Below are 22,107 nucleotides of genomic sequence, written 5' to 3'. Positions count from 1 at the left end.
AGAGGAAAAAATAAAAAAAGTTTCACCGCTTAAGATAAGCACTCCAAGGGAATAATACAAAAACCATCACATATAAAAAGCCACGTATGATCGAGGCAATATAAAAATCACAATCACAACAGACCTCAGAAATTATTCAATCGGAAATCCCTGGAGTTCTGAGAGGTAAAAGCATGTATAATCAAGCACAATAAGCCAATAGTGGATTTATTATATAGTCCTCACTCGGTGAGTTAATATATTATCACGGTCACTATACCATTTATGCGTAGAGGTTCAGGTTGGACAATCTGGGCGTTGGAATGGCGATCAGAGGAGTTGATTTCTCCAGAACAACCCCAAACTTCTCTGAAGTATCAGCCCTTTCACCGTTTGGTAATTCCCATTTGAACATATGCAAGAAGGTGGCCAAACAATACATGAGCATCCTTTCGCCCAGAGGCTGACCTGCACAGATCCTTCTACCGGACCCAAATGGAAGATATTGCATATTATTTCCGAGATAATCCAGTCTACTAACGTCGCTCAGGAACCTTTCCGGTTGAAATTCTGACGGATTGTCCCAGAATTTAGGATCTCTATGTATAGCCCAAACGTTTAGAAAAACTTTCGCATTCCTTGGTATTGTGTATCCCCCAACAAAGCAAGTGTTTGATGGGGAACGGGGTAGTAACAGTGGCGCTACCGGATGCAATCTCAAGGTCTCCTTCACAACCGCGTGCAAGAACTGTAACTTGTCAATGTGGCGTTCTTCAACAATTTCGTCGGTGCCCACCGCATCTGTCAGTTCTTTCTGGGCATTTTTCATCACCTCTGGGTGTAGCATCATTTCTGCCATTGCCCATTCGACCGTAGTTGAGGTTGTGTCGGTGCCACCGACAACGATGTCCTGTCGTTGTCGTCATCATCATAAAAGAAAAGAAAAGAAAGCATTATTGGAGATACTTGGAAAAGAAAGGAAGAAAAATAAACGTCCCTCTTGGGAGTGTTATGTATCCACCTCCATGTATATGATAATTTAATATGATATTTTTTTATAATATATGCATATATCGGTTTTTTTAACTAACTTCCGGTAAAAAAAAAAAACCTTTTTAACTAATATATATATCAGAATTAAAATAAAAAATTAGGTGGTCACCGATTGTGCCTCCTATGAATATGCTCTAGTCTAATTTTTTTTTCCAGAAAAAAATTTATGATACTTAAATGATAATTAAATAAATATTATTAATTACAGCTTGATCCGAATAAAATAGATACACCGACAATCTCTCCTTACATAAACTCTTTCAATCCATTATTTTTCAAAAAAATAAAATAAAATACGAACTTCCTTTATATCCATAATTGAACTTTGAATCTCACGCTATTTGATTATGCTTGATTAAGAAATTTAAAAACCTAATAAAAAAAATCAAAGTATTTTAATTTATTTAATGATGGATAATTTGTTTTAGTGAGACTAAACTGTAACTTATAGGATTTGATTTAATTACAAATGAGTATTATAAAATTTCTCATGTTACGGGACATTATCACCTATTTTTATTTATTTTATGCCAGTAAAAATAAATACTCACAAGAATTCAAAATTATTTTTTCCTTGTATATGCATTTTTTTTTATCTTGGTGAAATAATGACCTTTTCCATTAACAATATGCTTATTTGAATAAAATGCTAAAGCAATTGCAATAAAAATTCAAAAAATCTAAATTTAAATGAAAAAAATGCATTTCCTTAACTTTGACTCCCTTTTAGTTATTCAGTCATCTTGATGCAAAAACATGTCTTTTTTTATGAGATGCATGGTTTTTCAAATAAGAACTTACCATGATTTGTAAAGTAATTTTCAACTAAGAAATTATTTTTTGATTATTTTTAAATATATGATTGAATTTATATGTATAAAAAACTCTTTATATAGTTTCATACATAATGATTATATCTACTAAAAAGTATATATATATATATATTATTTTTTGAATTATTTTCTATCTCTGGTTGCTTCCTTTTTGAGTTTTATATCTAAAACAAGATTTTTATTAAGCATTTATTCCAATTGAAAAGGTGATTTTATGAGTTTTTTTAATCCATTTATAATAGTTTAATTGCTCATGTGTTCATTTTCAGTCATGGAATTGCGGTGATCCAATTTTATAATTTTTTATCAAAAATAAAATAATAATAATTAGTGTTTGCACATAAGTCATTTTATTTAATTTATATAGAAAGCTCATCCGATATACGGATGTCAACTATTTTCATAACAATGAAAAATCAAGGTTTGAGTTCTTGCTAATCCAAAACCTAAATTTAAACATGATTTCAAATCCACAAAGAAAGAAAAGTAATAAAAAAAAAGATGAAATGAGCAGAAGAAGAGGAGTAGTGAGAGAAGGCGACTCATCAAACAAACATCGACAACTGGGTATCCCATCAAAAGCCAGAAAAGATTCCAGAAAGAATATATACGTACGTACTGTCTAAGAGCGTGTTTGGCAGTGTGGTTGCGGGTGCTTTTTAAATAACTTTTCGTGCCAAAATGCATGCCAATGATGTTTTTTCATTTTTTAAAAATCATTTTTGACATCAGCACATCAAAACGATCCAAAACATACAAACTATATTAAATTTTAACAAAAAAAAAAAATTTAAATTTTTTGGGAACGCAGCCGCAGCCGCGTTCCCAAACGTTACCTTAGTGTAACGCTTAACGATTTATATGATTGTTACTGTCCATTTCGGTTTGCATGATTCATAATAGTAAAGAGGAGGTAGTGGAAACGTTACCATAAGCAGAGCCTTAATTTGTTCTCGGGAAATTGATCTCCTGCTGTCTTGTTCTTTGAACCCCAAAAGGAAGTGCATGAAGTCCTTTCTTTGATCATTTTTAGCCTCTGATTCAACTCTTGCACTGCCTTTTTCAATCCATTCATCCATGACAAAATCATAGATTTTCTCGATCCTTTGTGTTGCCTTCTTCATTTTCCTCTCAATTCCTTGTATATCAAATCTAGCAAGGACTGGAAAGAAGTCTGAAACATTTGGTTTTCCCAGTATCTCAATGAGTTCCGAGGCTGCCGCTCTAAACTCGGAGCCAATATCAATCTCCGTGTCCACTTCTAAAGTACCACCCCAAAACATGCCTGATATCATACTGATCACCGTTGAAAATGCCAATTCCCCGATATTTACAGGTTTGCCAATTTTTCTGTACGTTTCATTAACACTCTCCTTCACCTTATTTCTCCTCAGAGAATAAAACGCATCAAGATTTGCATTGCTTTGCATCTCCCGCAACAATATTTTACGCAGCATGCGCCACTCGGGACCATATGGTTGAAATGCAATATCCTTTCCACCGTATGAGAAAGTTTTTGCTGCAATAGTTGGATTTCTATTGGCAAATGTTATGTCTTGGTCACGTACAACCTCTTTCACCAGTGCTGGAGAGCTTATTATGACACATAACTTCCGTCCGATTGATAGCTTATAGATTGGACCGTAAGTTTGTGCCAATTCCATGAACAATTGGTGAAGATTGGGGCCTAAAAAAGGGAGGTAGCCCACTATGGGAAGGCCACGGGGTCCTGGTGGCAGCTTATCAGCAGTTTCTCTTTGCTTCTTGAATCCCCATTGGAATAAACAGGTACCCAGTATAGTAACAGAAACAGCCAGCAATATTATCGGCAAAAGTATGTCTTCATTATCTTGATCACCTTTACAAAACCAAGACCACGGGCCACAAATGGTGCTCGACGACATATTATCTGTATTCGTAGCCATTATGAAAGGATGTTGACGGGAGGATAAGACGGAGATGAACTCGGCTTGAACTGTATCAGGACCAGCCTCTCGCCCTTTAGAAAACTAAGGCGATCATTTGTTTTTTGGTTATCTTCTGTAAGCAAATAAAGGAATTCATTTGAGAACTCGATAAGTCGATAAGGCTATATATCGTGTGGTCGATCTCTTTTAGACAAACTTTTATAGAAAACCATGTGATGATGGTATAAAAAAATGAAAGTATTAATTTTTTGGTTTTGATAATATAATTTATTTTTCCCAGCTATTGTGGCTAGAGATAGGTGTCTGATAAGATTCTCTTTGATGAATTTAGAGACTTTCTGATGATTAAGTCGATGATTTTTTAAAAGAAAATACAATAATATTACAAAGAGATACTCTGAAAATAAATATGCAATAAAAAATAAAAATTCCGAATCTTTTGTTTAAAGAACTCGTGGTCTATTTATAACTCGTGTGTTTTTATGGAGAGGAAAAGGTAAAACGTAATATTGCACTGATAATATTTAAGAGGGTATTAATGTTGATGAGAAATATCCCTAACACATGTATTAATGTGGATGAAAATATGATGGGTCCTGAAATGACTTTCACACACTATCTTTTACATAACATTAATATTGATGGAAATATAGTGGATCCTTAGAAGATTTTTATACATCTAATGAGTGTAAATAGAGTAGGATCTAAAATACAGTTGTGCCCAAATGAGGTGGGTCCTTCCATTGGCTGAGCCCAAGGGAGGTGGAACCTTCATTTAACTAAGCTTAAGGGAGATTGGGTTTTATGGGCCTTTAAATTTGAGTTTATTAGTAGTTCCTCAAGTTTTTGTGATATTTACACGCAAATACTTGTAAAGGTATCTAGTACGACGAGTTTGTCAATTTATTTTTTTAAAAAGTGGGGTGAAAACCTTGGTTAATATACCAAAGAGTCTGTATGTAGGGGTATGTCCCATGTTTGAAAAAAAAAAACATTTCTAAGTATGTAGAGGTGAACCATGGAGGAACCTATACTTAGAGAATTTTTCAGGAGGGTGAGGTGAAACTATAGAAGAATCCATACTAAGAAATTTTTTCTAATAAATGGAGAAACCCAACGAGGGTAAGCTTATATTTAGAAGATTTTTTAAAAGGCTGAGAGAACCCATGGAGGGTGGAGCTTGTGTTTAGAAAATTCTCAAGTGGCTAAAAGGAACATAATGAGTGTGAGCCTATATTTAAACAAATCTCTAAGAGGCTGAGAGGAACGAATCTCTATCAATGCTTATACTTGAAAAATTCTTAGTGGGAAGAGGGGATGGATCCATATCGACGTCCATATTTATAAAATTTTATAAGAGGCAGGGGGAACCCAAGGAGGGCGGTGCTTTTGCACTATATATAGAGACCAAGTCAATCTTTTTTTTTTTGAAGAGTTATTGTATTTTTTTAAGAGTTGAAAGCATGTGACCTCCATGACGATGATATGGAGCGTGAGAGCCCTTAACTGGAGAGAGAGACCAAACCTGAGAGTGAAATATTCAAGATTATCCCTAGAGATAACATAAGGTCTGAGAGCCTATCTAGAGAGTTATGTTAGTTCTCTAGGTTCTAGTTAGCTTTGGTGGTATATATTTGATTATAAGACGAGAGTTCTAATTAGTCTTGGTGGTATATATTTGACAATGACATTTTGTGACCTGTGAAATGAAAATGTTATATCCGATTCTCTATACTGTATTGTTTTTAAAAATATTTTTTTGTACTATATTATTTTATTATTATTTATTTTTGCATGCTAGAGTAAAAAAAAACAGTCGGTAGAAAAAACAAATCACTTGATGTGATTTAGAATTGCAATCATGCTGATGCATGGTTTTATAGAAAAATCAGATTAAAAGACGGAGAAAAGAGAGAGCTTCTTTTTTTTTTTCTTTTTTAATTTTTTTTTAGAAAATAACACTCTTTAATTTGTTTTTATTAGTAAAATAATATATTTTTATATGGCCGCATCTCAAATTCACAATATATAATAAATATTATTTTTTTAATCGTGATAAAATAATTGTTATAATTGTTGATAAATAAACATGTTGTGTTTTAAAAGTACAATAATTTAGAATAAATAAATAAAATAAAAAATAATCATAACTTGTGTATCTTGTGTAGAAACAAAATAATGGTTGGTGGTCCAACCTGAAAAAGAAAACGAAGAGACCGTAGCAGACAACTTGCAAAAACCCCATATAACAACTAGTTATATTTTTCATGCCAATTCTTTCTTTCCAAATCTAGACCTGCCACAACTCTTGAATGCATGCATCCATGCCCCATTTAGATTTTGTGTTTGATTTCGTTATATACAACAAAGCAATCATTTTCTTAGCTTCTTATCCCATTAATTTTTACCTTTTAAAAAATATTAAAATTTTTAGTATTTTTAAATTATTTTAATATATTAATATTAAAAATAAAATAAAATAAATGTTATTTTAATAAATTTTTAAATAAAAAACACTTTTATAATACCAAGTTCCACACAAGTCGGTCCAACAAATTAGTTGGTGTACAGTTTACATAGTTTAAAAACTTGATATTTAGAACCATTTAGGTGGTGGCCTAATGATAAGAGTTTGAGACTAAGAGGTTTGCTCTCTCTGTGATCTCAGGTTTGAGCCCTATGGTTGCTCATATGATGGCCACTGGAGGCTTATATGGTTGTTAACTTCAAGGCCCGTGGGATTAGTTGAGATACATGCAAGCTGGTCCGGACACCCACATTAAACTAAATAAATAAAAAAAAAAGTTGATATTTAGGCAAGTTGTCCTTGGCAAGGAAACCAGCTCCTTTATGGCCAACCAAACCTTGAAACGATAGAGCATGTGCAGATGTTGACAAATATCAACTGTGTTTCTCGAATCCTATATATTATCTTATTAAATTATATTATTTTTTTCAAATATTTTTTTACTGTACTACTTTACCTTTTTTTTTCCCACTGTGATACAAACAAAAATCTCGTAGAAAAGAGATCCATGACGTGTATTTTAGAAGTGCAATTTGCTTATGGTTTTATAGAAAAGTCAGAATTGCAATTATGACTTTACCTTCTAGACTCCTTTTGTTAGGTCCTAGCCCCAATGCATCTCCTCTTTTAATATTACCCTTCAACTTCTTCTTCTTTTTTTTTTTGAATAAAATTCAATATAAATAAAATAATTGAAATAATATTTAAAATATTATCTAATCGTGTCATAGTTTTCATATAGGTTATATATTTTTTTTATTATGATATAGCAATTACTCTGTGAAATATTAAATATGAATATAATATGTAAAACTTGTATAAAACAAATATGCTCTTGAATATTAATTGAAAATAAAATATCTATTTCATTATTATTTTTACCATAATTGTTTTACATGATTTGTTTAGATTAGTTATTTTTATAGAAAAGTCATATTAAAAGACGGGAGAAAAGATCGATCACATGACGTGCATTTTTGGAATTGCAATCACGCTCGCTGATGCATGGTTTTATAGAAAAGTCATATTAAAAGACAAGAGAAAGAGAGAGCTTCGAGGGGATAATATATTCTTATATTATCACACTTAATATTTAATAAATATTATTTTTTCTATTTATAACAAGATAATTATTGTATTTTAAAAACATGATAACTAAACATGTTATATTTTAAAATACAATAACTTAACCTAAATAAAATTAATAAATAAATAATCATAACTTTTGTTTATCTTGTAGAAACAAAAGACTGGTGGTGATCCAATAAGAAGAAGAAAACGAAGAGATCTCGACATATTCCATATACAAATCATTCTAGCTTGTAAGACTCTTGAATGCATGAATGCCAATTCTACAGAGCAATCATTTTCTTAGGTTTTTAGCACAGTGGAGAGAATTCAGTCCAACAAATTATTTGGTATACAGTTTATGTACATAGTTTAAAAAATTGATATTTAGGCAAGGTGTAGTTGACTCCTTTATTTTTTATTTTTTTGATTCGAGGAAACCTCACCCCTCAAAAAACATATTTTGTGGGTCCAGGTGAGCGAGTAAAACTCCGGCTGTCCCAGGCTCTTACAAGAAGTGCACGTCCTGACTCGAACTCGAGATCTACTGTGCAAATCTCAAACTCTTTATCGTCACGTTACGTTCATTGAACACTTGACTCCTTTATGGCCCAACTAAACCTTAAAAAGGATAGAGCATGTCGCAGAATATCTACTGTGTTTCTCGAGTCCTATATATTATCAGCCACTTATTAAATTATATTATTTTTTTCAAATATTATTTTTACTTTACTACTTTACCAATTGTTTTTCGTTGTGATACAAACAAAAAAACTCGTAGAAAAGAGATCACATGCATGACGTGTATTTTAGAATTGCAATTTGCTGATGGTTTTATAGAAAAGTCAGATTAAAAGACAACCATGTCATTTTAAAAGACAATTTAATTATCTAGTTATTTTCTAAAGCTTATTATTACAAGAAGAACAAATATCTTCACTTGGAACCTTGAACCAACGAGGGAGTTCCTCTCACAATTTAACCTACTACTAGCAAAAGACAACCATGTCATTTTAATCGAGGCATGCTGAATAATATTAATTGGACAGGCTGGACATGACAAATAACTATTTTCCCTTGTTTGTGTTTAATATGTATTGAATTGGATTGAATAATTTGTTTTATTTTATATTTAATATATACTAGAATTGTACTCCCATCTCAGGTGGGACTCGTACGTGTTTATGTACGTAAGAGAGGGGATTACAGCTCCAATATTATACCTTTTAGTTTCTCAACATTTCATCTTCTTAGCATTAATTAATTTCCCATGTATATGTAACATTAATTCTACTTCCTAAGACCCTCTTTTGTTTCGAAGGCCAAAGAAGTGATTGTTCCATCAATCGAATGACACCAAGAAAGAAAGATATTCGCTCTTTTGGATTCATATTTTATTAGGTATCTATCTGTATTCGAAGATGATAGCTGCAGAAAAACATCAATCGGCTTGTTTTACAAACTATTTATTCTATCAAAGAGATGTGAGATATTGTCCTCTGATGGATGCATCTTACACTAATCCTTGTGATAGTTTCTGGTTCTTCTTTGCCTGTGTTTCTGTCACGATGCATTCTCATCTAAACTAAATCCCAATCAATCCACGAACCAGACCAAGTTAATTACAATACTATTTCGTTATCGACTACATAGAGAGTAGAAATGTTTACACATATTAATGTTTTTTTTTTTGCCCCCCTGGTAAACGTTGCCTCGATCTGCATGCAGTGGAGCTTAATAGCAAGTGAAGGACAGGATATATAGGGCCTTCCCTGTGCTAGCTCATAGCAAGTGTACTGGGGGGCAAAAACAAAAAAAATCTATTTTAACCAGAGATAGAAAACTATTTTTTTTGTATATAAAAAAATCTATTTTAATTTACAAAATTATTCATAAAAAATAAATCTAATAATCCAACACCACTTGTTTTCTACTTTCAGAAGAACGACAATGAAATCAAAAATAGCACTTCGATTTTAAGTTTTGTATTTGGGTAGTAAGCTTATTTTAAATATCACCAATCTTCACTTGGAAGTTGAAATCTAAGAAGATATTCTTCACTTTCTGTCCATAAAATTTGCTTAAGCGCGGATTATATATATCCAGTCAAAGACAGAATTGCTACCACGATGTGTGTGTGTGTGTGTGTCTATATCCTATACAAGTTTTTTTCTCTCACTACACTACCACAATGCAAACACATGCTAAGAATATCTTAATTTCAAATCATGAAAATATGCTTATCGCCATAACCAAATGAAAGGATTTCGACTGTTATACAATTACAGTCCATTTGTTGTCAAACTTCGGTCTTCGGCTCACGGCACCAATGAGTATATGAAACAAAAACCAATGAGTATATTATAGTATCTTCACAACAATCAATTTGAATTCATTTACCCAAAGAGGATTCCTCATCCACCGAATGCCCACTCAAGGAGGACGCTAATTTGACCATTGGTTAGACAGGGTACAACCCAGTCATCAATAAGAAAAGCTAAACGAGTTCAACAAGTAAGAAAAATATTATCAGTGAACCATTGCATCAAGCGGCACTGACCTATTATAGTATCTTCACAACAATCAATTTGAACCCCTCTAAATAGAAGAGAAATTAATTTTTGTAGCACTCTCCACCAACACGTCAAAAAAGTCATCAACCATGAGGTCCAACCAAATGACTCACCGCTGAAGAAGCTGCATTAGAATGTGACAGTTCTACATACACCACATAATCCATCCCATTTTCAGTATGTAACTGATTGAAAACAGAAACGATTGTCAGCTGGAATACTCATTCAAATACAAGGAACATTGTCAATGTTGAATTAAACTATTTGCATAATACCCAATTGACATGCACCACAACAGTATTCAACTTTCACTGACAGGTTCCAAAAGAAATTTTAACACTGCAAGTGCTTGCCATGAGAATTGCAACATTGTCTAGAGACAGAAGCAATCAGTGTAACAAAATCCTAAATGCACTATGACAGCACAAGCTTACATTCTGAAAATGGCAATTAGTGTTTGGTTTATTTGGACCACAAATATGTAATTGTCTCATCTATCAAAACCCACATTTAGGTTGGAATCATGTATAACACTTGAAAATTTTTCTTCCAAGAAAGTCTACTTATCTGCTGAATTCTGTTGCTGCTTAGCTCTGCGAACACATTCATAATAACTCTTAGTGAGGGGGGCACATTTCAGAATATCATCAGCATGCTCCTTGTAGCATGCCCTGCAAGCATTATAATCAACCAAACATGGCATAGGCTTCTGGTTTGGAAGCTTGAATTCCTTATCACAGAGATTCTTGGCTCTTTCAGTTACTTGCTGCACCATGTTATCCTCCTGCTTCTGGAACTTTTCCAGAACCCTCTCGCTCTCTTGAATGACTGATCGGATTGCATCCAACTCGGCATTTGCAGGATGTACAGTTTGGGTTATTGGCAAGTACAGTGGAGGTTGAACTGGCCATCCTGGAGAAGCAATCCGTTTGTGTGTTTCAGAATCATCATGCAGCTGTTTCTCATTCACCTTAGCTTTGAGCAGGGGAGTTTCTCGTCGGGTCTTAGGTATAGTCTTCTTTGCTTTCTTCTTTAATTTTTCCCCATCATTAGCAAACCGATTAACAAGTTCAGGAGTAATTTGAACTGAAAAATCACCCATAACAGCAACCCCCCTCCCCTAAAAAGAAAATACCCGAAACATCAATAGGAGTTTGAGCGACATTAGAATCAAATAATCCAAAGCACCAGCCTACTTGTTGTACACATGTAGAAAAAACTTTCTCCATGCCATTGATGTTAGTAATAGGCTTGTTCTTACAGCTTACAAGGAACTGCACTGCTTAAGAAATATTAATAATCCAGTATATATATAAAGAAGATGGAATAACAGAAGAACGCGTATCTAATCCGAGTCTCATTACAGAAACCAACGGTAGATAAGGAGCAGAGTAGACATTAAGGGAATCCCATCAAATTTATCCCCTTCCATTGCTAACAACACCTACACCCCTTCCTACGAATTACAATGGAGAATGCGCAAAACACACTTCATTATTATATAACTTAAGGAATCAGCATTGAAGCAGGAGACAAGTAGGCAATTGGATAATCATGGTTAATTCTAGGGTTTTGAGATTGTGCAATACTAAGGTAAAATTATGATATTAAGAAAATTAAATAAAGAAAAGCAAGAGTCAGAAAGAAAAACACCTGTGAGAGACAAAATTAATGTGGAGAAACGCCACTCGATTCGATCACGATCCACCTCGCTTTCCGCCTCCTTCTTCACTGGAATGAAATAGTCTCTTCGTTCAATATGAAAGCGATGTCGTGTCCTTCAATTTTCAGGGGTTCTGAAACCTCCAGCACTCTCCTGAACGACTCGTCCTTCATGTCTTTGGTCATTTTGAGAGCAAGTGATAATGTAGTCTTTTTAGTTTAACAAAGTTTTATTAATTAATCCTTATACTTTTAAACAAATTATATTTTTTTCATCTATCTTTCGAAAATTTGTTTATGATTTTTTCTATGTCAATTTCATATTTCTTTCAATTTATTTTTTTCCTAAAATAAAATAAAGAAAAATAGAAGAAGGTAAGATAGAAAATTTGAATTGAAAAAAAAAAAAACTCAATTGAAGCTGATCGATATTTAATAATAATGATACTATAAGGATTAATTTTTGTAAACTGCACAAAGTGAATGATAATGAACTATAATTTGATTAGATAAAAACATCTTTTTCCTAATCAAATATGATTAAATATTTTTTTAAATACATCACCGTCTTATATCAAATCATCAAGTAATATGATGAATATTAAAAATTTATATGATTATTAATTTTAAGACCTGTAAAACTAGTTGAGATACACACAAACTGGTCTGGACACCCACGTTAATAAATAAAAAATCATCAAGCAATCGGATACAAGAGGAAATAACACCAACTCAATCTCGTGTGAATAAATTTGTTTGGTGTTAAAGAACCGATTTGTTCGAATTATAAATTAAAATGAAATTCTAATCAGAAAACTAAAACTAAAAATACATATCTAGTTGATTTTATTAAGAACTGTTTTTGAATGCTGGAATCCCCCCTCGTACAATCTACTAGGTAAAGATAAATAACAACTTTGTAAATATCACACACTCAGAAAAAATATTCTAGAAAGACAAATGTCTGAATCTTATGTAGGACTTGCTAGAGTAAAAGAAGAGCAAAAAATAAACAATTAATTTTTTAGCTTTTATTCCAGAAAAACCATTCTTGAAATATTAAAATAGATTATTTAAAAATTTCTTCTTTTATGGATTAAACTTTTCTATGAAAAAATAAAAATAAAAATATTATAAATGGGTTGTAAATTTTCTTTTTTTATTGGAGTGCACATAAATTTTTTTTATATATAAACTACTTAAAAACTTATATCAACAATTTAACTCTTTATAACAATTTATTGTTAATCATAAAAGAAAATAATTTTTACGATTTTGTTTTCGATTTAAAAAATCTAAACAACATTATATTAACAAATTATATAAAAAGACTATACTATGATTATCAATCAAATTTGTATATGAATTGTAGCTATCAAATAAAGTTTCAAACTTGACAGAACTAAAGTTTTTTTGTTTGAAATTGTGATAACAATAACGGTTTAAAGTGTTTTTAACTTGAAAATATATTAAAATAAATTTTTTTATTTTTTAAAAATTATTTTTTATATCAGTATATTAAAACAGTAAAAAAAATATAAAAAAATTTATTTAAAAATAAATAAATTTTTAAAACTAAGTTTATAGAGTATTTCCTAACACTCTCTTGGTGTCGGAAGATCAATCCATGAGTTAATAACCACGCACATATATGGATTTGAAAAGAAACGGCAGCTTTTAAAATTTAGATCGGTTCAGATCTTGATTGAATCAATAACGTGGATAATCCAATTAAATATCTTAAGACCAGGTTCCTACTTCTGGGACAGACCGAAACGGGCTTGGGAACTATGGTATAAAATATTAAAAGAAGCTGTTTATTGGAAAACAATGTAGATGCAGATTAAAAAAAATACATCATCTAGGTGGTGGCCCAATAGTAAAAACTTGGGATCAAGAGGTTTGCTTCCTCTGTAGTCTCAGGTTCGAGCCCTGTAGTTGTTCATATGATGACCACTGGAGGCTTACATGGTCGTTAACTTCAAGGCCCGTGGGATTAGTCGAGGTGCGCGCAAGCTGGCCCGGACACCCACATTAAACTAAAAAAAAATATTATTTATTGGAATGGTATAATAACAATTTTATCATTCACGCCACAAAAATTAAACTACTCAAATCAAAGGGCAATTTGATATTTCCAAAATGATTTTTTTATTATCAACATGTCAAGTGAGAGGTAATTTTCTTTGATTAAATATAAAAAATAAAAAATATAGTGAAATAATTATAATATCTTTAAAAGTAAAAATTTTAAAACTTGTGTTAAGGGTCTTTTTAGTCTTTTCACAAAGATTTTTTTGTTATTACCATGTCAGCTCTGGAACAATTTAATATTTGGCTAAATAAAAATAAAAAAGTCAGGCGTGTGTACGACACTCGACGTTTGGGAGGTGCCAGTGCACTTTAGATGGTTCATGCGGCATCTTTCAGTGTCCAAAAATACCTTTCTACCGTGTTATTAGGAGCTCCTTTATGAACTCTTCTTGTTGGGGTAGTGCTTATAGGCGTTGGGTGATCGGTTTGTTGCTGGTGAAACTTTCTTTTTCCCCCTTTTCTTTTGTCTCTTCTCCCCTTAAAATAACAGTTTGTTCCTCTTTGTTCTTGGTATTTTAAATTCAGTTTTTATTTTTTTGATTTCTAATTTTTGTTCATTGGCTCTTTTTCTAAAAAATTTATTTATTTTCAATTTCGTCCATCAATTCTAATTTGACATATATTATTTTTTCAATTTGATCATTATTCTTTTAATTTTTTATTTTTTTCATTGACCCTTTTGTAAAAACTTTATTGGTCTTCATTCTTATCTTTCAATCCAAATTTATGGTGTTATGTTTTCCAATTTGGTCTTCATTGTTTTGATTTTTTTATTTTTTAAAAGTTTTATTTGTTTGCAGTTTCATCATTCAATCCAAATTTATAGTATATTATTTTTATTAATTTCATTCTCATTCTTTTGGTTTTTTTTTTTCCGGTCCTTTTGTTAAATTAATTTTTCTTTTCAATTTCACCCTTCAATCAAATACAAGATTTATTTTTATTTCAATTTTGATCTTTATTCTTTTAATTGCTATATTTTTATAATCCTTTTGTATAATTAAAATTATTTCTTCAATTTCATCTTTCAATATTTAATTTATTGGTAATTAAACTTCATGGTTTTTTTAGATATAGTGCTTCGGGTCTAATGACCTGAGTTACGAGTTTGAAAAGTTAACACAAGTTGATATTTTGTTTTTAAAAATATAAGCTTTATAAATATCTTTATTTTTTTTATCGGGTCATTCTAATCTCACGATCTAGACCGTGGGTTTAACAGGATATTTCGGATTATCTCAGCTCTAATTATCGAGATTACAGGTTTATCATATTAACTTAAATTGACCAAGACTAATTTTTTTATATATCCTTTTTTTATCCAATTTGTTCTTCCATATTTAATGGACTATTAATTGAGATATATTATTTGTTTTCTTTTGAAAAAATATTTTTTTCCATGTTATCACTTTTCTTATAATATTCATTTATAGTTATTTGTTTTTTTTTAATTAAAATAAAACTAACTTATTCAATCAAATGTTACATATATTTTTTTAAAAAAATTATATTATTTTTTAAAAGCATGTCAAGACCCGCGCATGATTATAGCTCATGATTCAACATTCCACTTTGCAATCACTCGTTTTTTTTTCCGAAAAAAATAATGACCCTGCAGCGAAGCGCAGAAACAGGAGCTTATATGTGCGCGCGTGTTTGTAAAAATGGTCTTCCTACAAGCGGAATTCACAACTCAAGCATATAATAGCGTTACATCATTTGGTTTTTGATGAACTTCACTCATTTGTCAATTTAAAAGAAGTAGTGAAAATTTATTACCAAATTTTACCCAGGAGCCCCCCTTTTTCTGGCGGCCCCAAGATTTTTTTTTTTTTAAATTAGAAGCTCGTGCTGGAGACCCACAGGTCCTGAGTTCTGATTCTAGCTGTTTACAGCAGAAGGTCATTTTCCTTAACTATTATTACTATATAGTCCAAAATGACCAATGATCTTGCAAAAAGCATTACCCTAGCTAATTAATCGCAGCAGCAATATATGAATACCTCAGCATATCCATTTCTTTAAGGTAGTATTGTCATGGGTGTCTGTAATGCTATATCATCATGTTCTTTATGATATATGTTATTGGTCTGATAATATACATAAACTTGTCCATTTCTTCAACACATCAACATGCTTTTTGAACACAACTTATCTTTCTTTAATGGCTCTTTTCAGTTTTCTGCAATGTGCACTAACCATGCATACTACTTTTTTTACAAAAAGCTTTCAACTCTTCACAGATTGTACTGGAGCTCCATAACTTTACATTTAGATGGTACACACACATCAACAGAGATAGGGAATGGACACCTTTCTCTAGTTATAATTGGAGTCTTGTTTTCATTTTTTATTTTTTTCTTAAAATAAAAAACACTTGAAAGCTGCAGCTAGCATCAGCTAAATTGTGTTGTTTTTTAAAAGCATGTCAAGGCCCACACATGATCGATCCTAGCTCATGATTCAACATTCCACTTCGCAATTACTCGTTTTTTCAAGGCCGTGCCAGTCACAGCACTGTTCGATGGAGCTTGAGAACCTTACGTGCAGTGTCTTCACATCTTCCACGCCCTTTTTTAAGCACTCACCTGATTGTTTTCCTTGAAAATCTTCTTATTTCTGCTGAGATCCTACTCCCTTGCTACCAATTCAGTAAAATTAAAAAAAGAGGTTCTTGTCATGAGGTTTTTATTCTCATGTACCATGATTTTCTAACAAGGACCAATGTTTTTTTCCCTTGTCTTGTCCTTTCCAAGTTTAAGGTGTGTTATTAGGGCTAACGTTAGTTTAATTATGGGGCTTCATAGATAATCTTTATATTGCGAAATTTGCCTTGCCTTGTTTCTTAAGAAAACTCACATCGACACAAACCTTAGTTCCATGATTGTGCAATTTGACAGGAAGAACTTCTTGCTTACACTTGATGGCTTTCAATTTTCTTATCATATGAATAAAATTTTGAAGCGCCTTCATGAATAATAAGAAAATTTAAGCTCATTATCAAACATCTAATCTTAATTGTTACAAATGTTGAATTTAAGGTCTATTGAGATGTCATAATCTAGTCGTCGAGATTATGGATTGATCAAATGGGCTAATTTTTTTTATTTGCCAAGACATTCTTTCAGAATAAATTCTTCTCAATCAAGCTCAAGGTGACATAAGATCTTTGGACCTTGGCAATGTTCCAATGGTTGCAGACAAACTTAGGTTAGAATCTTCACTCAAAATCATGCATTCCCTGTCAAAGATAAAAAAAAATGGTCCGTGTCCGGGTTTTGTTTCCAATCCAACTAATTAGTTTGATCAATTCTAGCTAACTTTACATATCGAGTAGTTAGATCGTCCTGCAAAAGGAGTGGGTATTCCCTGGCTTTTTTATTTCTAGCACAATTTGTGTTCTATACAAAGGGCTAAATGGTACAGCAGAAAATTTTATATATCAAGAGAAGCAACTAACCAAATTCATTGTTCTGAAATAAACAGAATAAAAAAAAGATTAATTAAAGAGGCCATTAATCCATTTATGTTTTGGGAGTGAGGGGGTGCTTCCAAAAGAATCCTAGTTCTGATCAGTCGGTAGCCCGTTGGTAGGTTCTAGAGTGAATTGATCAAGTAGTGCTTTTTAGCTCCACTAAAGAACTCATGCTGAAGGGCATATCCAGATGAGAGGTATCATGATTAAGACTGTTGCTTAAGGTGCAATTATATTAGCGAAAACATCCTGATCAGGTGCCCTTTTTTCCCCAGAATATCTGTTAAAATAATGATGATGAGGCGACAAGTTCATAGAAAAGAAACATTAATGGAGTTTGTGCTCCTTAAAGTTTCATTATCTTCTCAGCTTAAACTATGAACACATAAATATCTTTGCCACGCCACATGTGGCTCGATCCGTAGCAAATGAATATACATCATTCTTGGATGCTTTGGGATATCCCAGCTATAATCTAATATCATCCACTTAAAAATTGCTGATTATTCTGTATCAGAATAATCTCCAAGACATCGGTAACATTGAAGAGGGCATCAAGCCTTCAACACTTCAGTATTAATAATAAAAAGTACACAGCTGCTTTTGTGTTAACTAGTTGCACCCTTTCTACTTTTCACGAGTGCTGGCACTTTAAACAATGGAAACCCCCCCCCCCCCCCCCCCCCCCTGTATTTCAGTGTTTAAAGTTTAACCTTTCTGTACATCCTGCATAAAGGTAAGAGTTCAATGTTTTTTTTTTTCAATGACAGGCATTGCCTTTTTCCTTTTCTGCCTGACCTGAATCTTTTTCACTTTAATCTATGGAAGTCTTTGTGTTTGAATTCGTAAAATTTGAAAAGTTGCACAAAGGCATAGCTGCTTGATGAACCACCTACCAAACTGCATCAGCAACTTGAAAATCTCTCTGATAATAGAGTACTACTTGTTCTGTACAAAGCAGAGTGAATTTAGATAGTGAGATTTATGCTACTAAATCATGAGCCCTGTTTCTTGTTTGTTTGGTGAGCTATCTGCTGAAGCTTAAAACCCCTATTGATATGGGCAGAAATAAAGTTTTTGATCCTGCAGGGTAATGAAATTCTGCTGAGACCAGTAGCTACCATTCAAGGAAAATCAGAGTTGTCCATGCTAGTTAATCACCACGGATTAAGAGTGCAATTATTGGATTAATCACTCTCTTAATAGTTACAAAAAATAATTCATAACAGCATCCACTTTATTTCCATCGTATGTACATCATATACAAATAATTATAATGCTGTAAACAACCCCACTAGACAACATCTGCCAGAGCCTGTCCCTATCTCTTACATATGAGATCACAACATTTGTAAAGCACAAAGTAATGTCACATTTTAATGATTTTGGTTTGATATCACTGTTTAACTGGGTTGGTGAGAAACCTCTGAAGAAGACGGGTATACTTCGACCCACCCAGCAATAATTACCATCTGATGAAACATGTAAGACAGATAAAATTCAATCCTGACAACCTAACTTCAACAACACATGATACTTCGTAACATGTTCACATTTGAAGATGTAAGATTTTCTCAACAACACTCTAGCATACACGCGTATAATCTAGCGATTGAGTTCCATCTCTAATATGTTAAGTGCGCTTAATTCAATGGTGTCGAAACAATCGAATCCGAAATCGTGAACGCCAAAATCTTGACAATCCGATAACCCTGTGTAGTTATCCTCCCATGATGGATAACCCATGTCATTGTTAGTATTTTCTGCGGCCAGAGGAATAATTTTGTTCCATGATGCATCAACTAGCGGAGGCTCATCCATCCACAAGCTATTCAGTAACATTTCATCATTGCAAATACTATCTAACAAGAGCGAATCCTCGGTACTACAAGAATTTTCAGTCGGTGATCTTGAATTATCATCCGAGTTAATAACGATGCCATCCTTTTCTTGCATATCATTGTTGTTACTGGATTCTGGCAAAAGATCAGCAGGAGATGATGAGCTTTCCTCAGGCTTGGCTTCTTTGTGTAAGGGTTCATGTGTAACAGGATCGATTCCCCTCTTCAGAAGCTTCTTCTTTATATGAGTGTTCCAGTGGTTCTTAATCTCATTGTCTGTCCTTCCTGGCAATCTAGCAGCAATCTTGGACCACCTAAGTGAAAGGAAAAAATATCCAACTCTAAGTTTTACTTTCATTCCAAAATCAGACGCCGAAAATTCATTAAAAATTATTCATCACTTGAATCTTAAGCAAGCAGCAATAATATACACTTAGTTTGTGAGCTCATTTGAAAGCAGGCAATTAATGAACTATTAAAATGACGACTAATTTATAAAACCACGATCGATGGCATAGTTATTCTTGCACTTTATAGCAACTTGCAGATCCAAATGACTCTTTTTGTTGAAATTTTATGGCCCTGTCTTATACCCCACCTTTCTATCTGCTCATATGATCGAATATAAGAACAAGAAGAAATATCTGCAGGTTTCAAATATTATTAATTTTTCAAAATCATATGTTATCACAATCTATCACGTCGCATACTCGGCAATCTAAAGACTTGATTGCTTGCATTTTTTCCTCAAATGCAATCGACTACAAGTTATTTAATTACCTTGTCAAACACTTCAATTCAAAAAACGCATTATACTGATCTTTCAACACGGCGATACAAGACATGCTTAACCTTCACATTAGTAATATTTTAACCTGCTCCACGGACGTTAGCAGAAAACCATGTCCATGAAGACAACCACCCAGACACCATTAATAAAACAACCAAAATATTTAAACAATATGCTTTGATGCAAGTTCGTCACCAACATGTATATATGAATGTAACATGGAGAAAGATTTAACCTATTGCCAAGACGAGCATGGAGATCAATAACCAGCTGTTCTTCTGCTTCTGTAAGAAGCCCTCTCTTCAAGTCAGGGCGAAGATAATTAGTCCAACGAAGCCGGCAACTCTTGCCGCATCGTCGGAGTCCTGCGAGCTTAGGGACAGCCCTCCAACAACATTGGCCATTGGTGAGAATGAAGTTAATGAGTTTTTTATCCTCTTCAGCTGTCCAAGGACCTTTCTTGACCCCGAGTTTGTCACAGCAAGGTTGCCTTCCCATATTGCACAGAGTAGCTAGCTAGCTGACTGTAGCTAAGCTTACAAAAATAAATAAACAAAGCAAGTCTCGTCAATATTGCTACCTGTGAAGACTCGAAAGCCCTCTCAACCACCTTTATATAAAGCTCTTACTTTCCTCCCTAAGTGTTTATAAATACATAAAACACATCCATTTATGGAGGGAGGGAAGGAGATTCCAGGGTCCACCATTGGTTTGTGAAAGGGAGATGGGAACTAGAATGGCTTGTTCTTGTTTATGTGGGTACACAAAAAAATAAGTGAAAGAGAATATTGATAAATGACCCAAGGACAGAGCTCCATCTTAACACCCAAAATAATTTATTTTTTTAATGAAATTCTTTCCATTTTCCTACACAACCCCACTCCCTGATTGCACTCTTACTCCACCATTCCATCACCTATTTCGTCATCCCCACGTTTAAGTGTCCCTGTAATATCTGTACTCTATTACACCATTTGCTAATCAATAGGTAACATGTCTTAATTTCCATCAATCACATTAACCGTTGGATTCGTACACAAATTAATCTCTCTTTTTTTTTTTCTTTTCTTTTTTTAGCTTTACCAAAACCTATGTTTGTACCGTGCATCGGAGCCTTTGGGTGAAAATTCAAACATCCAGTCACGATTATGATCGGATGTCGAACAATTCGATCATGAACGGGAATATTATATATGTTGTCATTAGTTACCGATCGATTTATGTTTGTCTAATCAAAGTTATTATTAAAATCAACATGTAAACTCTAAATTTATATAAAAATCAACATTGGCCACCGAAATTTTTTTTTTATTTAAGTCCAGTAAGTGCTTCGGTTTGTTGAGATAGAAAAAGACCTCCTGGATTAAATGGGATTTATGTGACAACCAAAAACATCACAGAAAGAGCTCCAGTGTTATGTATCGATCTTCACTTTATTGAGTTTACATGAGCATGTGTGACGATGTTTAAAGCCATTAATGTTCAAGTCATTTTGTATTGATTAATCTTTCGACTACAAGTCACAACACCGATCCATCTTTTTACAGCTGCTTAGCATTTCGTGATATGTAGGATGATAGAGTTGAATGAAGAAATATGATCCTGTGCCTTGTTACTGGAAAGCACATGTAGCAAAATCAAGTGCCACTTCCAGGATATATATATATATATATATCAGAGGCAGGATGTGATTGGGGGGAAATCACTTCATTGAACATTGAAATCCGACAAAATAATCTCTAAACTGTGGGATTTGGAGGGCTTCAAGCAGAAAATCTTCATTTGTAATTTGAGCAATGCCTTTCTTTTTTTTCTTAATTAAAGCTGGTGTCCGAATGAATTTGTACATATTTTGATTAATCTAATAAGCTCTGAAATTAATAATCATTTTTTTTTCTTGTTTCATAATTAGGAGGTTCATTAATATGTTTTTTATTTTATCAATTTTATAAGAGAAATGGAGAATTAAAAGATAGAGGGACTTGAGACATACCAAAATGACTTTATGATAATATATATGTACCTTGATTTGGTAACGTATCCGATGCCAGTATTTGGAAGTTGAATCGATGAGGGTACTTTCGCATCACTAGTTTATAAATTCAATTACTGATTCATCGATTCCGCCAATCACATCGACTATATATATATATATTAATTACTTTTTATATATAATTAATTCCCAATATGTAATCTTTTTCAAAAATCAACCGGACTTAAGAGTCAAGACAATGGAAATACTAAACTCCCTGTTCCCAATGGTCTGATCGCCTTCTTTTTTATA

At 32.9% G+C, this 22,107-nt stretch overlaps 3 protein-coding genes across 4 annotated transcripts; all 3 read right to left on the bottom strand.

The window, feature by feature from the left end:
- Nucleotides 1–52: 52 nt before the first annotated feature.
- Nucleotides 53–3,936, bottom strand: LOC18109822 (flavonoid 3'-monooxygenase CYP75B137). The gene is made up of 2 exons (XM_006388051.3): nt 2,795–3,936; nt 53–889 (listed from the first exon to the last, which is right to left on the bottom strand). The coding sequence occupies exons 1-2, from the start codon at nt 3,788–3,790 to the stop codon at nt 263–265; spliced, it is 1,623 nt and encodes a 540-aa protein (XP_006388113.3). The 5' UTR covers nt 3,791–3,936; the 3' UTR covers nt 53–262.
- A 6,310-nt stretch (nt 3,937–10,246) lies between these two features.
- On the bottom strand, nt 10,247–11,816 carry LOC7465533 (uncharacterized). Of its 2 annotated transcripts, none has more exons than XM_052451041.1 (2): nt 11,615–11,816; nt 10,247–11,417 (listed from the first exon to the last, which is right to left on the bottom strand). In XM_052451041.1, the coding sequence occupies exon 2, from the start codon at nt 11,061–11,063 to the stop codon at nt 10,521–10,523; it is 543 nt and encodes a 180-aa protein (XP_052307001.1). In that variant the 5' UTR covers nt 11,064–11,417; nt 11,615–11,816; the 3' UTR covers nt 10,247–10,520. The 2 variants fall into 2 exon arrangements, with proteins under 2 accessions (XP_052307001.1, XP_024452558.2); XM_024596790.2 differs by having other exon boundaries at nt 10,247–11,081.
- A 6,592-nt stretch (nt 11,817–18,408) lies between these two features.
- Nucleotides 18,409–20,598, bottom strand: LOC7465532 (MYB-like transcription factor ODO1). The gene is made up of 2 exons (XM_002303490.4): nt 20,059–20,598; nt 18,409–19,347 (listed from the first exon to the last, which is right to left on the bottom strand). Exons 1-2 carry the CDS (start codon nt 20,319–20,321, stop codon nt 18,798–18,800), a joined length of 813 nt encoding a protein of 270 aa, XP_002303526.4. The 5' UTR covers nt 20,322–20,598; the 3' UTR covers nt 18,409–18,797.
- Nucleotides 20,599–22,107: the final 1,509 nt, after the last annotated feature.

Source organism: Populus trichocarpa, chromosome 3 (genome assembly GCF_000002775.5).
Source record: "Populus trichocarpa isolate Nisqually-1 chromosome 3, P.trichocarpa_v4.1, whole genome shotgun sequence".
Lineage (NCBI taxonomy): Eukaryota > Viridiplantae > Streptophyta > Magnoliopsida > Malpighiales > Salicaceae > Populus > Populus trichocarpa.
The sequence above is the reverse complement of the archived record's forward strand: the minus strand, read 5'-3'. Positions and strand labels throughout refer to the sequence as shown.